This window comes from Zosterops lateralis (assembly GCF_965231275.1).
Source record: "Zosterops lateralis genome assembly, chromosome: 3".
NCBI lineage: Eukaryota > Metazoa > Chordata > Aves > Passeriformes > Zosteropidae > Zosterops > Zosterops lateralis.
This window is the reverse complement of record NC_139764.1, coordinates 64,750,678-64,769,095: the sequence shown is the minus strand read 5'-3', so window position 1 is coordinate 64,769,095 and position 18,418 is coordinate 64,750,678. Positions and strand designations below refer to the sequence as shown.

The 18,418-nt window shown below is 43.6% G+C and overlaps 1 protein-coding gene across 3 annotated transcripts in view; it reads left to right on the top strand.

Annotated features, from left to right (window-relative positions):
• The first annotated feature begins 697 nt into the window (after nucleotides 1–697).
• DCBLD1 (discoidin, CUB and LCCL domain containing 1) overlaps nucleotides 698–18,418 on the top strand; it is a 46,700-nt gene continuing 28,979 nt past the window's right edge. The window contains exons 1-2 of one of the 3 annotated variants that reach the window (XM_083857355.1): nucleotides 698–989; nucleotides 16,014–16,226. In XM_083857355.1, coding sequence (XP_083713481.1) covers nucleotides 740–989; nucleotides 16,014–16,226 — 463 coding nt within the window. In that variant the 5' untranslated portion in view covers nucleotides 698–739. Of the gene's footprint in view, nucleotides 990–2,116; nucleotides 2,261–16,013; nucleotides 16,227–18,418 lie in introns of those variants that run through there. The other 2 variants (XM_083857357.1, XM_083857356.1) reach the window with 2 other exon arrangements.

Genomic DNA, 18,418 nt, shown 5'->3' with positions numbered 1-18,418 from the left:
CTGGCACTGTGTTCTCCATCGTGCATCTGCAACCCTCCCTGTGCCACAGGTTTCCTCACAGCCGGACAGCCGAGGTCGCACCCAGAGGGAGAGATGCCCACAGCACACTTTGGACAACTCCTATTTAATTCAGCCCGTAATTGTAACAAACAACGCTGGCACAGGTTACCCACATGGTTTGCAAACATGTGTGGAGATGCTTCCTCAGGAGCGAGCAGCGCGACCGCGTCCCCGGCTGTGCTGAAGGGCCGGACACTCCCGCCCGCCCCGCGCCCCTTCCCGCCCTGCCTGCGGGAGCGGCGCCGGGGAAAATAATCCTGTTTCCTCAGGAACATACATGTATATACGCCTGTGTGTATATATATATATGGGCACGTACACGGGGGCTCGCAGGCGATGCTGGGGGCCGCAGGGGTTTGGGGAAACGCCACGACCCCGGCTCAGCCCCCGGAGCAGCGGTGGGTGGGTGGGAGCGGCAGCCCCGGCGAAGGGAGGGGAGGGGAGGGGGCGGCGGGGCCGCGCCGGCCCCTCGGTCCACGGCAGGAGGAGGAGATACCCCGAGCGGCAGCCCAATGGGAATAGTGGCGCTTCCCCTTCTCCCGTTTCCTCTCTCCACCCCCAGCCCCAGGCCGGGGAGGCGGGAGGCGGCAGCGCGGGCACCGGCGGGGCAGGGGCAGGGTCCAGAGGCGGCCCCGCACGGCCCTTCTCCGCCTCCGCACAGACACCTGCGGGGGGAAGGATGCCGGGAGGGGGCCGCCCCCCTCCGCGGGAGCGCGGGCTGGCTCCGGAGCCGCCCCGCCGAGAAGGAGGAGGAGGAAGAGGAGAGGAAGAGAAAGGAGCAGGAGGGAAGTGGGGAAGTTGTGCCTCGCCCGCCCCGCCGAGAGCCGGAGCCATGGGCCGGGCCGGGGGGGCGCGGGCCGCCCCCTCGCTGCTGCTCTCGCTGCTGCTCGGAGCCTCGGCCCCGCTCTGGCTGCGGGCGGAGACGCTGGGTGAGTGCGGGGCCGGGCCGGGAGGGTCGGCGGGCGCGGCCCCCCGCGCCGGGGGCGAGCGGAGGGTACCCAGGGCTGCCCCCGCCGGGCTCGCCTCGCCGCTCTGCGGGAGCGTAGCCTGAGCTGCTCTCGGGGCTGTATATAGCTGACCTGGTTAATCCTCGCCGGGTTTATCCCTGTGTCTGAGTAGCTGCTAGATTAAAGTGGTAACCAGCCTTACGGTAGATGTATACTACGACTTTCTAGATTTTTTTTTTAATTGGGACTTTTTTTTTTTTTTTTTTTTTTTTTTTTTTTTGAAAAAGTCTTGGGCAAGTTGCGTGCAGGAGGCAGGGGGAGGCCACCTGGGCGCCGGCTGTGGCCGCGCCTCGCCAGCCCCGGCGGGAGCCCCGGGCGGCGCTCGGGCAGCGGCTGCTCCCGTCCCAGTGCTCCGGCCGGGCTGGGGCTCGGGCAGCCCCCGTCCCACAGCCGCGTACAGGCAGCTCTGCTCTCCCATCACCGAGGGGAGAAAGCAGAGTGCCCGTACTCGTGCCCGGACAAAGTTTCGTGGGAATCTCAAGGGGGTTTTTTTGTGATAGTGCAGTTGGTTGCAAATACAGTCGGGGTACCGCTCTCTTTGCCCTGTGTTTTTAAGCTCCCTGTGTAAATCAGCAGTACAGCTGACATCGGCCGCAGGCTTGCAGCCTCTTGGCTGTTGCATTGCGTGGCCTGATGCATCTGTCTTAGTAGACCTCGTTGGCAGCTACCGATAAAATAGCTAATACTGGAAACTAAGCATCATCATGAGGTTGACAGCGCATTCAGATAACTTAGAAGTCCCGTATAAATGTTGCGTCTCGGCTGCAAATTCCAGAAGCCAGCGCTGTGCATTAGCTGTATATAGGCATTGGCAGAAAGTACTTCGGCTTATTTATATCTGCTCTTCCTGTAACCTCCTATTAACAGAGATTTCTGATGTGCATCTCCACAAAAGGGAGAAGTTGGTATGAGACTCCACTTGGCAGCTTCGTGCTAGCTTTGCTGTTCTGTCCTCCATGTGCTGGGATTCCAATTTGATATGTTCCAGGAAACATATGTAGCAAAGAAAAAACATTCCCCTAATCCCCTCTTTTCATCAGTGTTTTGAGGGGGTGTTTTGTTTGTTTTCTCTTTCACCAATGCCTGTCCCTCACTCAATGGCGCCACGGAGAAATAAGTCGTTTGGGAAGCAAGTGAGTAATAGTAAATCTGCTGGGATTTCAGGGGGCTTTGGTGCATACAGTAACACAGCAGTAAGTATGGATGTCCCTTCTTGTCCATAATCCAAATTAATTGGTAAAAGCACTTTTGTCTTATTCACGTTAAAAATGTTTCTACTGTCAAATCAACAGAATGGAAGCAGAAGTATTATTTTGCCTAGTTGTCTTTGGACCAAACTCAGACTTATAAGATTATCTGTCCAGTGTCTAGAAAGCAGAATGATGTTGATCCCCCCCCACTTCATTTCTCCGCCGCGGAAGTTCTTTTTTGTTTGTTACTGTTACCCTATAAATTAGGGCCTAAGTGTTCTAAAGTCACACCAGTGGAGAATGGAGATAAGGATAAGTGGATACAAACTTCCTGTTACACAAGCTTCTTGACTTGATTTAAAAGTTGTAATGGAGCAGAAGTGCCAGAATGAATCAGGCTCGAGTTTCAGATAATTCTGTATCTCGTCATCACTGGTGTTTCCCCCCAGCTGGTTCAAAGAAAGATGCATTGGTTTAAGTATATTGATTTTAAGATATCCATTTTTAAAAAATGAAGCATTAAATTTTTCTGACTCCTCATAAGCTGACTGCCCAACATGCAGCTTTTACCTTCCTCTTAACTTTTTCTTGAGGGGCGCTACAGAACAAGGATGGAATGGCTGTTATATCTTCTGTTCTTTTACTTTGGCTTCAAATTAAGGGAAGACCCCTTTTTTCGGTATGGCTCAGTTTTTTCAGAAAATGACTCATATCTGATTTTGATTGTGTAGAGTCCAGGTGTAAGCTCTCTTTCTGTTCTTGAAAATGTGTCAAATGTGTGTGTTGTCTGAGGAATCTATGAACGTGGGATTTTGTTGTCCATAAATAGATAATAAGAAAGGCTGAGTGTTAAGGGAAACTATTTTAATTAAAAAATATTTATAGGCTGACTAGGTCTCACCTGAGAACAAATACTACATCTATGACTGCCCACGAGTAATAAATAGCTTTGGGATTTATAATAAAAGGTGGTTAATTTCTCTTTTTATTCTGCTGCACACTGATCTCTTGGGGTTTCTGTTGCCAGTTCTCCGCTGACAACTTCAAAATGTACCTTGTTCCCTGTCTGCCAACCTCACACAGCGATCCCGTATCCTGTTATCTCTTCTGAAAATCTCTTCCAGGGTTTAGAACCCAAGGCAGAAGGGAGGCAAACCTGAAAACTTTATCCTTGCCTTTCACCATTCCCTGTTTTTCCTTCTGGTGTTGTTGAGCAAGACCTTGAACCATGTAATTGTGGGCAGCAGGAATCAGAGTTGAATCTGAGTCTTTCAGAGTTTTGATTCATTTTCTATTGCATTTTGGCCAGTAGGACTTAAAACTGATCTGAAGGTTGTTTGTTTGTAGGAAGGCATAAAAGGAATGGGGATTTTAATCTATTAAGCACAAGATTTAAGCCACTGCTCTTTCTGTACCTCATTTTTCACTTCAAATAAAACACAGCAATGAAACTAGTTCATGTGGGATTTGCAGATCAGCATCCATGAGTGAGCTTTGCTTGCTGTATTCCTGGATCTGTTGGCAGTTGCACCCAATGCCCAGTTGGAAGAATCGATGGGGAGCAGACTTTTATATGTTTTGAGGAAAGACTGTTATTCAATGTGACAACAGTGTATCCAGTAATTACGAGAGATTATGCCTGTTCTCAGGGGCTTGCACAAAACCCTTGCTGAAGAATACTGGTGTGATCATGCTAATCCACTTTGTATGCCCATTTCCAGCAGTTTGAAATGCAGATTGAGATGAGTCTTTCTTGTACCCAAACCCCCTCCCCCTCACTTCAGTTTCTGAATATAAGTGATTGGTAAATTTTCAGTTTGTTTGCGTTTTGTCCTTATGTCTGTTTCCTTCCTTGGCTCCCTCTCTCTTGCCTTGGGATTGCTGACTAGAATTGCTAAAGAGAGAGGCAACAGTTTTCCAGTTGCAGTTCATAAGCAATGCATGCACCCACCACAAGAAAACTGCAATGTTTTCAGTCACACAGACTTTGCTATAAATAGCTCTAAGCTCTTCCTCAGTACTTCTCTTTAGGTTATCAGGGGATGTATTTCAAACAAAATCAAAGATAGGGAGGGCAGCAGGAGTCTCTCTGACAATGCAGGGAGAAAAAGATGCTTTGGGAAAGTTGTTACCTGCATGGCTGTTGAATCATATTTCATTAAAATTATTTGTTGATTTGCATATGCAAAAATATATTAATTTATATTTATCAAAACAGTGTCACCTTTAGTCCACTTAAGTTACATGAGTAGCACAGTAAGAATTAGTTTGAAAAAATACCAATTTCGAGGACAGTCATGCTACTGTATAGAGATACCTTAAGTGTAGGAGCATCCCATCTTTCCCAACATTTAAGATACCTATTTAAAAGTATCTTAGGTACCAGGACTAGTACAGTTTTGAAAGCCCATCTGAGCTCTCACAGCATGCTGAGAAGCGTGGTCCTGTAAGCACTGAAGTCCTCAGCACAGACATCACTGTAGTTTGGGGCTGGCTCTATCGGATCAGATGCTCTCCTGTGGCATGTACTCATCAACATATGGGTTTGCACCATCTGCTAAGAATAAAACAAGCCAGACAAAATCAAAATAAAATCCTTCTGACTGGATTCAGTGGAATGGTGTTGGATCCCAACTAACTGCAATAAAAAATATTAATAGCAATGCATAAGAATGAGCACACAACTTCCCCAAAAGGTTTAATTAGTGTTACAACTGGGAGTGGGAAACTTCAAACTGGGACAAGCTAATAGTGATGCTTAAATAAAAAATGGGTAGTGGTTTGACTAGTTTTAAGAGTGTACAGATACCTTCATTTTTGCTTTCAAAAGAAATTACAAACCATCTAATTAAACTGATTTTTGTCTGTGAAAATTGTGTGAGCGCTAAAGCCACATTTTTGAGGTTGGCTGTATGCTTATACATAGAGAGAGGCTGCCAGTAGCTTTGGTTAGGATTGTTGATCCTGTATAATTAGGCCTCGGAGCTGAGTGTTTTTAGGAGAGGAAGCATGTTGGTCTTTTATTGCCTCTTTCCCTGTCTCTTCTTTTGACAGAGCCAGGACTTGCCTCTCAGGAGTTTCCTTCCAAGACATGAAGGCTTAGTTTGGTGGTGGTGGTACTTTCTCATCCTCTTTGAGCAAGGTTTCCAGTCCCAGTGTGACCATATTCTTTATTTCCTTTTCCTCGATGGGACAGGATTGCTGTCTGGTGGCAGCTCCATTCTGCTCCCCCACATTGGCACAGAGAAGGACGAGTGCGCCTGTGCTGTGCAGTATTTGCCCATCTCTGAAGAGCTTCAGTGAAGGTGTTTTCAAGCCAACCATAATGAGTGGCAGGAGAATAAATGTGGAAAGCAGAGCTTTCCAGAGGCTAGAAACCCAGTCCCCAGGCCTCCTACAGGACCAGGATGTTAATTTTTATATTTAGTGTCACATATTTCAGCCCAAGCTACATCTGTAATTACATTAGTGTTCATCAGGCATTTAGTTAAGCTCTAAAACATTGTTTCTTCCCTCAGTTGCTGCAGAAACCTCATATCCATCACAGTTTTATTCCATGATGTTCAAGTTTCTGGCATTTCCACCACAAATTGTTCAACAATATTGGATTTCAGTCTAATGCTTTGACATTAAAGTTGAAGTCATGTTGATGTCATCTTCCAGATGTTCATGTCTACGGAATAAAAATTTTGTTTGTTTGTTTAATTTCAAATTACAAAAACACATGGGGAATTCTGGATGTGATCCCTCATGCTATACAAAGACCTATGTGTGTCCTGTCAGAAATCAAACAAAACTTTTCTTCATGGAGTAGCAGCAGAGACATCAAAAAGCTGGAAACATAGGTGGATTTCTTCACCCACCCGAACAGAATGGCTTTGTTACGTGCTGAGCCTTGTTGTTGCAGCTGCACTAACTGTGCAGAAAGGAGATGTGTGGCTTCTGCCTGAAATTACTCGTGCTTTGCTCTCGTACCACACCAGTTCTGTGTTAGTATGTTGTTTTGCCTCAATAATCACCAATGCCTCACTTGTAAAATGAACTCATAACAACAACAAAAGTCCACACTTTGTTGTCCAGGTCTGCAAAAATATATTTTTACTTGCAAAATAAATTCAGTTATCCTGTGGGTCTCCCTCTGCTGGGACACTTTAGCAGTAAGGTCCATGGCTCACATCTGAGCTGTTGCCTTCCCTGTTGTCTCAGTTTCCTCCCAAAGGCAGGGGTTTGTATTATCCCATGTTTCTTGTGTCAGCATGCTGCAGGGGAATTGAAGTTCAAATGCCTCAGCTACTGAAGGCTCTTTGAGTGGTCGTAAGTGTTAACATTTTCAAACACAAGGAATCAGCACTTACTGATCAAGTAGTATTTTAGCACAGACAGAAGAGACATGTTTAAACTTGTGGTCTTTGTTAATGCTTGTGTTTTGAAAATTAATCCACTATTTTTTTGAGATGAAAGTTGCTGTGTTTTGTAGGTGGAAAGCAAAATAAAACTATATCAAAATAAACTAAGCAGTTACACTGAGAGATTCACTCTTGAGTAAAAAACTCAGACCTTCTTGCCTGTATCCTGTTTCAAAAGTTGAGAATGTGATTGTTTAATACTACTGCTAATCAAAAACATCTGGTCAAAATGGAATTATGGAGTTTCAGTATAAGTGGTGTACACAGTGTGGCATAAAATATATTCCTCTCTGCTGTTTTCCACATCCATAAGCAAATACCTTTTATGCAGTCTCATTAATGTGTCACAGAAGACACAGAAATGGTGCTATGGGTCACTTGTGGTGCCACAACCAACACTGTAGTACTTAAGTAATGATGTAGCTGCTTTCCTTTTTTTTTTTTTTTTTTTTTTTTTTTTTTTTTAAATTTAAGACATCTTTCAGAGCAACTATATGTAACCGCAATGAATTGAGAGAATCAGAAAAGCTTATGGAGCTTATGCATGTACCATTTTGTTTAGTACCATGAGGATGAGTATCAAGCAGGCTGTGGTTGTGTGACAATACTTACAAAAGGCATTTCTTGCTTTCAGTGCATCAGGTTAGAGTAGTTCTTTGATTGTTTCTTCAAGAAAACTTTTGTTGCTAGTTTGCAGTTACCACAGAGGAAATAGTTTCTTAGACACTGGATTCACTGAGTCAAAAGACATTAATTTTTTTTTGTGCTGATAAATGACAATTATTGTTTCCATCACAAAACAATTTGTTTTCTCTTGAGATATTTGTTGATTTACACCTTGGGGATAATGGGGTGTTTGTACAATTCACTTTGAGAAAAGTAGCATCCTTTCTCTTGTCCTTTCTTATTAACAAATTACATATTCCACCTAGGTGTACAGGCATAAAAGGTGGATGCAGGATTTTTCAAGTAAGTCAGGGCAAGTTTGATTTCTAGAAAAAAAGACCATCCTCCATCATTGATAAATGTCTGTCTTGCTTGACTTGTAGCTCACTAACAAGGTAATTGCATATTAAAATAAGGGGAGTGTGTGGTTTCATTCTATCATGTTCAGCCATTTCCTCTTGCCCAAATTAAAACTGTTTTGAAATCTTGCCTTCCCACCTGCTACTGTAACTGGAACAGCTCTGCTCCAGCCTCTTCTTACCCTGGTGTCTCTGAATTTCCTGTCCCTGTGGGTTTGTCAGTCCTTAGCACTGCTGTGAATATTCCTATTCCTGTGCAACCCAATATTCAAGTCTGGCCTTGAGCTTGCAGCATATGTTTCCCACACAGTCCAAATTTGGTGCAATATACTGTAAGTTAATCTCCAGTAAAGCATAGCGCAGAGAAAAACCTGGGAAGAAAACAGATGGAGAAAGTAGAGCAAACAATTTGCATATATATGATATGACTCTTAGTTAAGATTAGCATTTCCTACTTTGCCTGAAAAGCCCTTAATAAAAATCCAACTTCATGTTTGCCTCAAGTCAGCAGAACTGGAGGAGATGTCCTAATGGCAAAATGTTCCCCAACCCAGAGACAGCCCAGCACAGGGTGGGAGGGAGCTCCATCTCCTCCAGCCCTGTATTGTTGACACATTTCTGGGATGTTGTAGGCAGGGAAGAAACTACTGCCTGTTGGATATTTGCCCCTTGTAGCCTTCATAGCTCTGAACCATCACCAGGGTCCTCCATTCTGCATGGAGGAATGGAGGAATGTGGCCATCTTCCCATTTATTTATAGTCCTTCACGGTTCTTTCTGAGCATGCAGGTACAAAAAGTGCTTGGCAATGGACTCGGTGCCTTCTCTGCACTTGAGGTGTGTAATATGGACATGTATCTCATAGTAATAATTTATTTATTTAGAAAACAAAAAATCAGTTTCTCTTTTGTGAAAATGAGACTCTGATTCCTCTGAAATTTCCATGCATGTGTAGTTCCATTCTCACATCTGTCCAAACCCACACAACAATAAGATGTTGAGGTGGTCAGTCACAGCAATATGCCACTTTCAAAAAAGGAAAGCACTGAAAAATATTTAAATGAAGCTATGCAGTAAGTGAATAAATTACAAATCTCTTTTGTTTCAGCAGTTAAAAAGGCATAGAAGTTTTCTCACACCCACAAGCTCAAGAGTGCTGTATTTAGAGTGCTGAAAAGCAAATTCCAGTACTGAAGCTTACTTCTGTGGCGGGCTACATTTGGGTATAGTGCCTAAGTCCTGGAAGCAGTGACTAAAACATACTTATTTTTGACATGTACTCTGGTGCTGCCTGTCTTTCACAGATTGCAATGGAACCAGATCGTGATTCACATTTGTGTCAGTGTAAGACTTTACTACTCGTTCAGGTTTCAAACCTGCATGCTGAGTGTAAAGTTCTCTCTTAGTGGACATGGCTTCCTGTTGGTACAAGAATTTGCTTTTAAGGAGATATCTTCTTTCTTTTGACCTTTTAGCAGCTAAATAAATAAAATCTCAGATGTTGGTACGTATTTGTCTTTGTGAACTTCTGCAAAAGTGAGAGTTTTCTGGGGTAGTAAAGGCTGCCCAGGTCAGTTGTAGCAATCCTGCAAAGTCACTGCCACGTAGCTGGAAAGATTTTCCTCACTACTCCCAGATGGCTGTGCTGCAATGGCTAAAAAACTCAGACTTTGAAAAAATGGTAGTATGGATGTAGCTATGTTTCTAGATAAGACATTCAGAGGGGTTGTCAGGGTTTGTTTTTTTTTTTTTTTCTTTACTCGATGATGGCAACCCAACTAGTTACCAAAATAACTTTTCATATGTTTGAGGCAGAGCATCTCCTGAGGCTGGCTGCAGGGGACATCCTGAGGAAAGCCAGTTCCCAGCCACAGTCTCTGAATGGCTGTGGGGGTGATTGCAATCGGGCGTGTGGTGGGAATTTGTGATTTATGGAACCGCCATGGAACCAATTGGAGGTCATTTGCTTCTTTCTCATTTTTGCTTTAAGAGGGACATTATAGTAAATAATGTCTGTGAAGAGGAGGGGAGAACATGCCATGTGGTTTGTTTGACCTCCTTCTCCTTTTGCATGCCTTTGAAGTTGGTAAGTAAATAATTTGGGTAACAAAATCAGCACTCCACAGTGTTCCTTTGTTTCTTCTGCTGCTCTACCTTTCCTTCCTGCTCTTGGCCCTCCTGCCAGCCACCACTTGGTTAGCTTGGGCAGCAAAATAAGTGTCCTTAGGAACTGCTGCAGCACAGAGGATGAAATGTTTCCTGACTTCCTAATGGAGTTAAATTAAAATGCAGCTCAAAGAAAATATTTATGTGCTATTTGTTTTTCCTTTTGCAATAGGGCATACTGTGATGTGGGAAACTTTTTCCCTTAAAAAGATATTAATACTAATTTGAAAGCCACAGAGGATGGCAGTCACTTTTTTTTTTTTTCATTATAGACTTGCCTTAATTTTTAATGGGTTTTTTCATTATTTGAAAATAGGTTTTTTTTCTGTATCCACAAAATATTGTGAAGAATGTAAAGCTGGACTTATGAAAAAATCCTACTGTGGATTTATATACTTTTGAAGCAGGGCTCAGCCAGTTGCTTGGCTGGTGTAAATGGCATCTGCCCTGAATCCAGGGGCTTGTGGAATCCTCAAATGTGTGGCCATTTCTCCCTTTACCTCCCCCATGGTTCCTATGGCTCTGGGCTCCAGCACTGCTGGGGAGGAGGACTGGGGTTTCTCACCTGCCCAGCAATGCCTCAGGGCTGTGGTGTTGCCCTTGTTTGAGCTCACTGCTAGGAAAAGCACAAAGCTCTGACATCTCACCATTCTTTGTGGAAAAGTTAGGTTTAGGTCCTCATTACATGGAAGTGTCTCCTCTGTTATAATGGCACAATCAAGAGCTGATGATCTTGACCCGGATTTGGCAGCAGAGAGGTTAGAGATGAAGCACTTAGCTCTGCATTTTACTCCATCACCACAGAAAGCAGTGAAGGCATGAACCCATTTGCGTTTGCAGTGTGCATGGTTCTGTTATTGATGAAGGTTTGAGTTGCTGTATGAAAACCTAAAGTGTTTTCAGACCACATCAGTGGATTTGGATGGCATCTGGCAAGAAAACGGATTTTCTCTCTCCTGTCCCACATGAGCAGAGAGGGCACAGGTTTGACTAGGAGTTGATTTATTTTTTAGATACTTGTCTGTTCTTATGCATAACTCAAATCTTATTTCAAGCACAGATGCAAAACTCCTTGACTCAGTTATTGTTGTAGCTTTTAATAAGCTGGAGCTATTACTTCAGTGAAAGCAATGTGGAAGATAAGACAAATCTCTTTTCTCCTTGTGGGGCTTTACATCAGAGCTCTCAGAGACATAGCCTTGTCTCAGTGGCATTCTCTTCCCTTTGACCGTACCCATTTGCTGCAGTGGCTCTTCAGAAAATGCCAGGGGCTTTGGCTGAATTCATAGTTTAGGTATTCAAACCCAACTTTCTGCTCTCCTCTCAAAGGAGTGGAAAGGAAGAAGGACAGGCCATGAGGTCCCAACAGCTCTGTTCCCTGTCCTCCATGTGGAGTAGGGGGAGCTTGCCTTCTCCCAAGCACCACCATGAAAATGACCTTCAAAAGGATGTCAGACTGGGAGAGGGGAGGCAGCGAGGGAAGTAAGGTTGCTTTGTGGGACTTCATCCTGGTGGAAAGAGCAGGTAGCCGAGGGACAGCAGGTAGCAGTGGTCTGTAACCAGGGAGACCAAGTGGGAAATGCTGGGGCCCCACAGGGCTCGTCCAATGGAATGGAAGAGGGCAGGGAGCCGCAGGCTGAGTGTGTGATCACGCCTAGGTATAACACATATTTAGCACTGGAGTGACTCCAAGGCTGTTGGGAATTGCTTCATGAGCGTGAATCAGGATGAAAAGGGCAGCTGTTTGCTGCCAGGATAGTGTAGCAATGCTTTTGAAAATGCTTTGATATCATACTCTGTAACTGTTTTGTAGCTGGCCGAATCAACATGTTTCTGAAAGGTGCAGCACTTGGAAACTTTTTACAGCACTTATTTGAAATACAGTATCCTTTTCCCTGTCTCAGAAAGGAGTGTGCTGAGTGGTTGGATGAAGGCACTGTGGGCATCCACATGTGTGTGCTGCCAAGGGGTGGAGATGCCCAGGGAGCAGAGGAGTGAGACACCATGGCTCAGCTTGTGTGCTGGGCCTAGGAAGGGATGGAAGGAGAGAGTCCAGTCAGGTGGTTCTGGGTGACAGGAAGGTACCTGAAGGAACCAGCATCATCTTCAGGAATCTCTGTGTTTCTTCTGGCACCACCAGCATTTTGCTAAAGCTCCAGTATTTCTCAGGGGCTGTGTCCCAGGCAGCTCACAGGATGGGGCCAGAGCTTGTTTGTGGACATTGATTTCACCACCTCTGTCCTTCCTGGGCAGGTGAGATCCTGAAGGGGGCCCTCCTGCCTGTGTGCCAGCAGCCATGGTCAGACCCAGCCCAGACACAGCTGCTGGAGATATTTCTCCACCTTGTCCCACATGCACCCATTACATGTGTGTCTGAGGGTGGGGATACCTGCCAGCCCCTTGGTATCTCCTCTTGCCCTCTCTACAGCCACAGGTACTGCTGTCTTCAGGTTTGGGTTTACAAACATGTGCTGCTCTTGGCAAGGACCGTGTGAGAGAGGGCAAGGTGTGAGTGGTGTGCCTGCTGCTGTGGCAGAAGGTGCCAGTTTTGGTTCTTTCTGCTTGGGGAGATGTTTCCATCATCTACCATGGGAGATTATTTTTATCTGTGGTAAACAGCCTTGATTCCAGTACTGTGTGATCTTTGGTACAAGCTGCATGTAGGCCAACAAGTGGTCGCCCACGATTCAGAGATCATGATCTTGGGCTTGATTCAAATGCCTGTGGGAACATGTTCTACAAAGCATGTTTGATGTGTTTTCAATAACTCCTGGTGCTGAGAAGAGGTTTTACTAAATCTGAGTAGGTTTAGATTCTCTGGTTGTTTAGTACCTTGTGTTCAAATATGTTGCTTTGCTCTGTCCAGTGGGAAGTGATGAAACCTGGATGTCTGGGGCAAGACTGCCAGCTTCTTGCCAAATGGGGTGATAGAAAACAGTTCTCAGAAGTAATGATAAGTGAAAATTCAGTGTCAGCAAGAAAGTCTGTGTCAAACTGACTCATTAAATAAACATATTTCCATGCAGAAGAGCTGTGCCTACAGTAAAAAGAGTGTGACATCAGGTGTTTAAACCAGTTTTCAACTCAGTGTATTTTAAGTTTGGCCAACACATTTCTACTGAAAATCAAAATTTCCTGTGGAAAATGATAAGAACAAAACTAATGGTAGTATTGTTCATATTTTACATTTGATAATGTGACTAGGGATATGCTTTGAATTCCTTACAACTTGCCTCTATTTCTGAGCCCTTGTTATACAGTGATATTATATTTGTGAGTTTTTTACTAATGTTTAGTCATTAATTCACTCTTTGACTTGTCAGATCCTGAGCTTTATTCTACCTTCCCTCTATACCCTCTTTAGGGTGTGTTTTCCAGCAAATTTCAGTGTACCAGAGCAAAGAAAAGTCTTAATCTTGCTGAGAAACTCAGAATTCAGAGCTGCCAGAGAGCCAGCCCTCTCTGTAAGAAGAAATAGTTACTGGGATTTGGTCTGACTTTTTGGACATTACTTTGGTTCCTGTGGCAAACAAGCTTTTATCATTAGCTTTTGCTTCATGGCAGGCAGGCAGAACTGAGGCAGCAAGGGATATTATAGGTGCAGACTGATGCTGAGCCTTCCTCTCCTCAGCTGGAGTGTTTGGGTGGCCATGCTCCACCATGGTTTAAACTTTCCACTGGAAAGTTTAACCTTTCCAGTGAAAAGTCAGAAAATAGCATTTATGCTTTCTTAGCTTGAAAGATGTTCTGGTGTTAATGCTCTCGCTCAAAGACAGATTTAAGGAAAAAAAAACAAAAACCCAACAAGTTTCCCTGGGAACAAGACCTTGTATAACCTCAACAGAGGAGGATGGCAGGCTGAGGTCTCTCATGCACAGTTTTGCCTGTACACTTCCTGCAGAAATATAAGGCTCTGTGATCTGGACAGTTGTGAGGGTCTTATCATGATAGCAAGGTCTTCACAGTTTTTTGAGCAGCATTTTGCACCACAAAAGATCCTTGGCGTTGAACAAAGGTGACAGAGGCGAGAACATAGCCCAGTGAGATGAAGTCTATGTGAACACTAGACTTTCCATTTTAAGGAGTTCATCCCCATGTGGTTCTGTAACTTTCCTTTTCTTTCCTAATAAGGATAAGTTGCAAACCAAACTCAAAAATTGTAGTTTCTTTATTCCAGATAAAATAAATGCTCACAGTTGGAAACATGCAGTTTAAATTAAAGGCCATGGGGAGTTCTTTTTACTGCACAGCAGTTTGCTACACGAGCCTCAAGGTTGTCCCATGTCCTGCTGGAAGTGATCTGGACCTCTGTGGACCCCTCTCTCTGTTCAGAAAGCTGACGGCTCATCTAGCATAATGTTCTTTATATCTTCATTCCTGTTGCCAAAAGTTTCCATTAAGAGGTGATTTGCTTATGAGGCCAGCTTGCCTTTCATCTTGAGTATTTTCCTAGGCATCCTAAAATCAATAGTGCTTGGTTAAAAAACTTGAACAACAGATGTTTTTTAAAGCATGTGAAAAAGGAGATCTGAAAAAAACCATATTGAATATGTTTTATGGTGATATGATTTTGGATCTATATCTCCTATTCACCTCTATTCCCAGCATGAACCTATGACAAAAATAAATAGCAGGCAACAAAGCTAGTAGTAATGCCAAAGCTTCAAAATAAATGTGGTTGCTTGTGAAAAAGCAGTTGAGTGAGTTGGATGAAATGGCAGTGTAATTATACGGTAGCAAGTCAAAGTTTGATAGCTTGGAGCTTATCTTAGCACAGCATGCCACTTCCCCCCCTTGGTATGGCATACTTCTTTTTCAACACTTTATTCCTAGTTGTTCCTTTTTAAATAATCCTATCAAACCTTAAGTTTTTTGTTAGTAATGATTTTGAAAGGAAATTCAGATAGTAATTAAAATGGCACAGACCAAAACAGTTTAACCAAAATATCTCCAAAAAGGAAAATTTTGAGTAGTTAAAATGAACATTGTGAATTTCCAGCTCTGCAGGATTCTTTATTTTTTAAACACTTCTTGGATTAGCTTCAGTTTTGCCAAGATAAAGGATAACAGTATGCAAGACTCCAATGGAAAGTGCGCCTATGTCCTAAACGATGTGAAACTGAGGACTGCCTGTTGGACGTGTGTATGATGCTAGTCCACTGTCACAAATGTCACTTCCATTATTTGAAAGATTGAGCAGAACCAAATGGCTTAAGTTTTAGTATACAAATTTAAAGTTACTAGTATGCTTTTAAATAGTTCAGTAAAAATTGCTTCCTTTAGTAGTCAAGGTCTCTTATCTGATACCTGCTTCCTTCCCCCTCTGTGAATGCTTCCTGTTTTCCATGTCAGTCCACACATCCCCCCGTGTATTTCCATGTGCCTTTTCCTGTTGTCCTCTGATCTGCTGCAGCTGCTCCTCAGATGCCTCTGCACCAAGGAGAGGTTCCAAAGCTGAGCTGGCTCCTATACAGTGCCACGAAGACACACTTTGAGGACTCCTATCCTCACCCCTTGAGCAAAGAGGCAGCAGCATGTACATTTCTGGGCATGCTGCAGCAAAGTAGCCTGTGTACCATTAGCAGTGCACACCCCACTTTGGAAGTCCCTCTTGTGTCTTCACCTTGTCTTCTGTACTGTTACTATTGTTCAAGTGGCACAAAAAAACCCAGCAGGAAAATAAGATGTGTCAGGTCTGTGATAGTACGCAGTTATATCATGTCTGTGCTTTCATGTATGACTCAGTTACCCTCTCTGTGATGGCTATTGCTATGGAAATAAAATGCTGACTGATAACTGGGAGAAAATTACTAAAGGAAGGATCCTCCTTCTTACATATGGAATTGCATCTTCAGGGATTTAGTAGGGTTTGGCTATAAAGCAGAAAGCCAGAGAGACACTGTCTGTACATTAGTGTCAAATACACCCTAGTTCATGAGTCTTTCCAACCCTTCTTTCTACTGCTTTACAAGAGAATTGTGACTGTATTTATTACAGTTACCTATGTTCCAGCAGCAGCAGAACTGAGGTGGAGTATTACAGAATACTTATTTAAAAGGGAAAAGTGCATGAGACATGATTATGTAGCCTGTATTTTCTTACATTTTTTTTCATTGAGTAATACCTTCTATTTCTCTTCCTTTCTGTTCTGCTACCACAGGGGATGGATGTGGGCACACAGTGATGTATCAAGACAGTGGGACACTGGCATCCAAGAACTATCCTGGGACATATCCAAACTACACTCTTTGTGAAAAGAAAATCCAAGTGCCTCCAGGAAAACGCCTGATCTTGAAAATTGGAGACCTGGATATTGAATCACAGAAGTGCGAGTCCAGCTACCTTACCATCCAGAGCTCTTCAACTTTGCATGGTATGTAAGAGACAAAGCCATGGTCAATGCATGAACTGGTAAAAGTGAGTAAAAGGCAGCTTAGCAAAATGCAAGAAATGTCAGCCTTTGTCCTCTCCTCCTTCTTTTTGTGTTCAAGTGTTTTGTTCTCCATGTGGGAAGCCACTGTCCCACTGTGTGCAGTTCTGTCAAGGCTGAGGGTACTGCCATGCTGTGCTGCACAGGGGCTGCTGGGGCCCTGGCACAGCAGTCCTGTGGGCTCTGCCTTCACACCTGCAGAGCTGGACCATCACAGTTTTAGTACAGCAAGTCCATAGACCTATATCAGCCCTGTCCCCTTCTTATGTGGGGAAAGAGCTTCCTCACAAACTAGACAAAGATGAGAAATTGGAGTCAATGATCCTGTGTGTCTCCATTCCTAGGCAGTCCATGGCTCAGAGAGGAGATGACCTTTACTATTGTTAGCTGTTAGCCACCTTACTAATGTACAGGCTTTAATACTTGCAGATATTAAATGCATCCAGCCAGACTGCGCTCTTGTGAGAGACTTGCTCAGGAAGATAAGCAAATAATCTGCTACAGCTGTGCACTTAAAACTAATCATAATGGCAACAGGATTCTCCCCAGGGGGAACCCTGAGGCCTTCCTCAAAACTGTTTTCCCAACCAGTTATCACTGAAACTTTTGATCTGTACTTTCTAGAATAGTCAAACTGCTTTCCAAGTCATGCACCCTTTTTCAGAAATCCAATTTAAATTCAAAGCTGCAAGGAGTTCTGCAATGTAGGAATAAACTCCTGAATTGACAGTTCATAAAATTTTGCCTGCTGAGAGTGGGCTGTGTAGCCCTTCAGTCAGCTGAGGCTAAATGTGCTGCACTGGACTTAACAAGCAGAATGGATTCAAGGGAAAAATGTGATGAAGATAAGAGCTGCACAGAGCCTCTGCAGGTTTTCCATCTCCCTGCTTGGCTCCAAAAAGTATGTGATCTCGTAGGATATCCTAGTAGTAAGGAGGGTTGATTGCCTTTCATTTGTCAGCATGATAGGCTTATCACTCATCTGGTAAGAGAAGATCAAGTGAGGTATTAAAGGCTTGCTCACAAAGGAAGGTAAAGGTAATTATTGTTCTTGTGGGGGAGGTATTACATTTTGAAACAACCTTCACTAGGAGTGGGCAGTGACATGCTGATATCTAAGCCGGCACAGAGCTTGATTTGAGGCATAAGGAACATCTCTGTTCATGTGTGCTGGAATTTTTTAATGTTATTCATTTCTTTCTTTACTATGAGAGTGGTGAGGCACTGGAGCAGATTGCCCAGAGAAGTTGTGGATGCCCCATCCCTGGAAGTGTTCAAGGCCTGGTTGGATGGAGACCTGGCCAACCTAATCTAATGGAAGTCCCTGCGCATGTCAGGGAGGGTTGGAATTAGATGTTCTTTAAGGTCCCCCTACAACCCAAGCCATTCTGTGGTCCTGTGATCCATTTCAAAGCTAAGTAATGAATTGTGTTCACCTGAAGCAGTCTGCCTGTACTCAGCAGTAAGAAATAGGTGGTTATTATTGCATTAGCATGTCTTTGAATAATTTTTATTGATACTGTCTTGACATTTCTAATCTGAGGATCTTCTTGAAAGCAGGGATAAATCAATATATTGTTTTTTGAAGTGAAAAATGAAGTTTGGATGTTGATTGAAATTCTGGCTCCTTGCAGATCAGCCTGAAGGCATCTTCACATCAATTATACTGTAGTTATTCAGCCTATACACACAGAATAGCTGTGTATTGTGCAATCAAGTGCACATAATTAATTTTTTTAAAGTATTCCCACACCCATTTTCAGATCTGATTGGTAATGTCTGATGCATGTTGGACTATAATTTGCATTCTCAGTAATGAACTGCACAATTAGCAGATTTTGGTCATATCTGATTAAAGCAGTTTCATAGTTTATGCAGACATACCATCTGTAATGGTTTTTGTGGTCTGCAGTTCACTGTAGACTTTCCCACCAGAATACCTACAGAGTGTCTATTCTACATCCAGGCAAATCCATGCAGAATGGATGTGGAAATAGTTCTATAGGCAAAAATTCATGATGTTGCTTATGTTTTAAAAGACACGTGAATTCTTAGATGAGATTAGAGCTTCTCTAAGTCATTCTTTTCAACAGTCTTGCTATAGCTTTGGGTTTCAATATGCATTTATGCAAGTG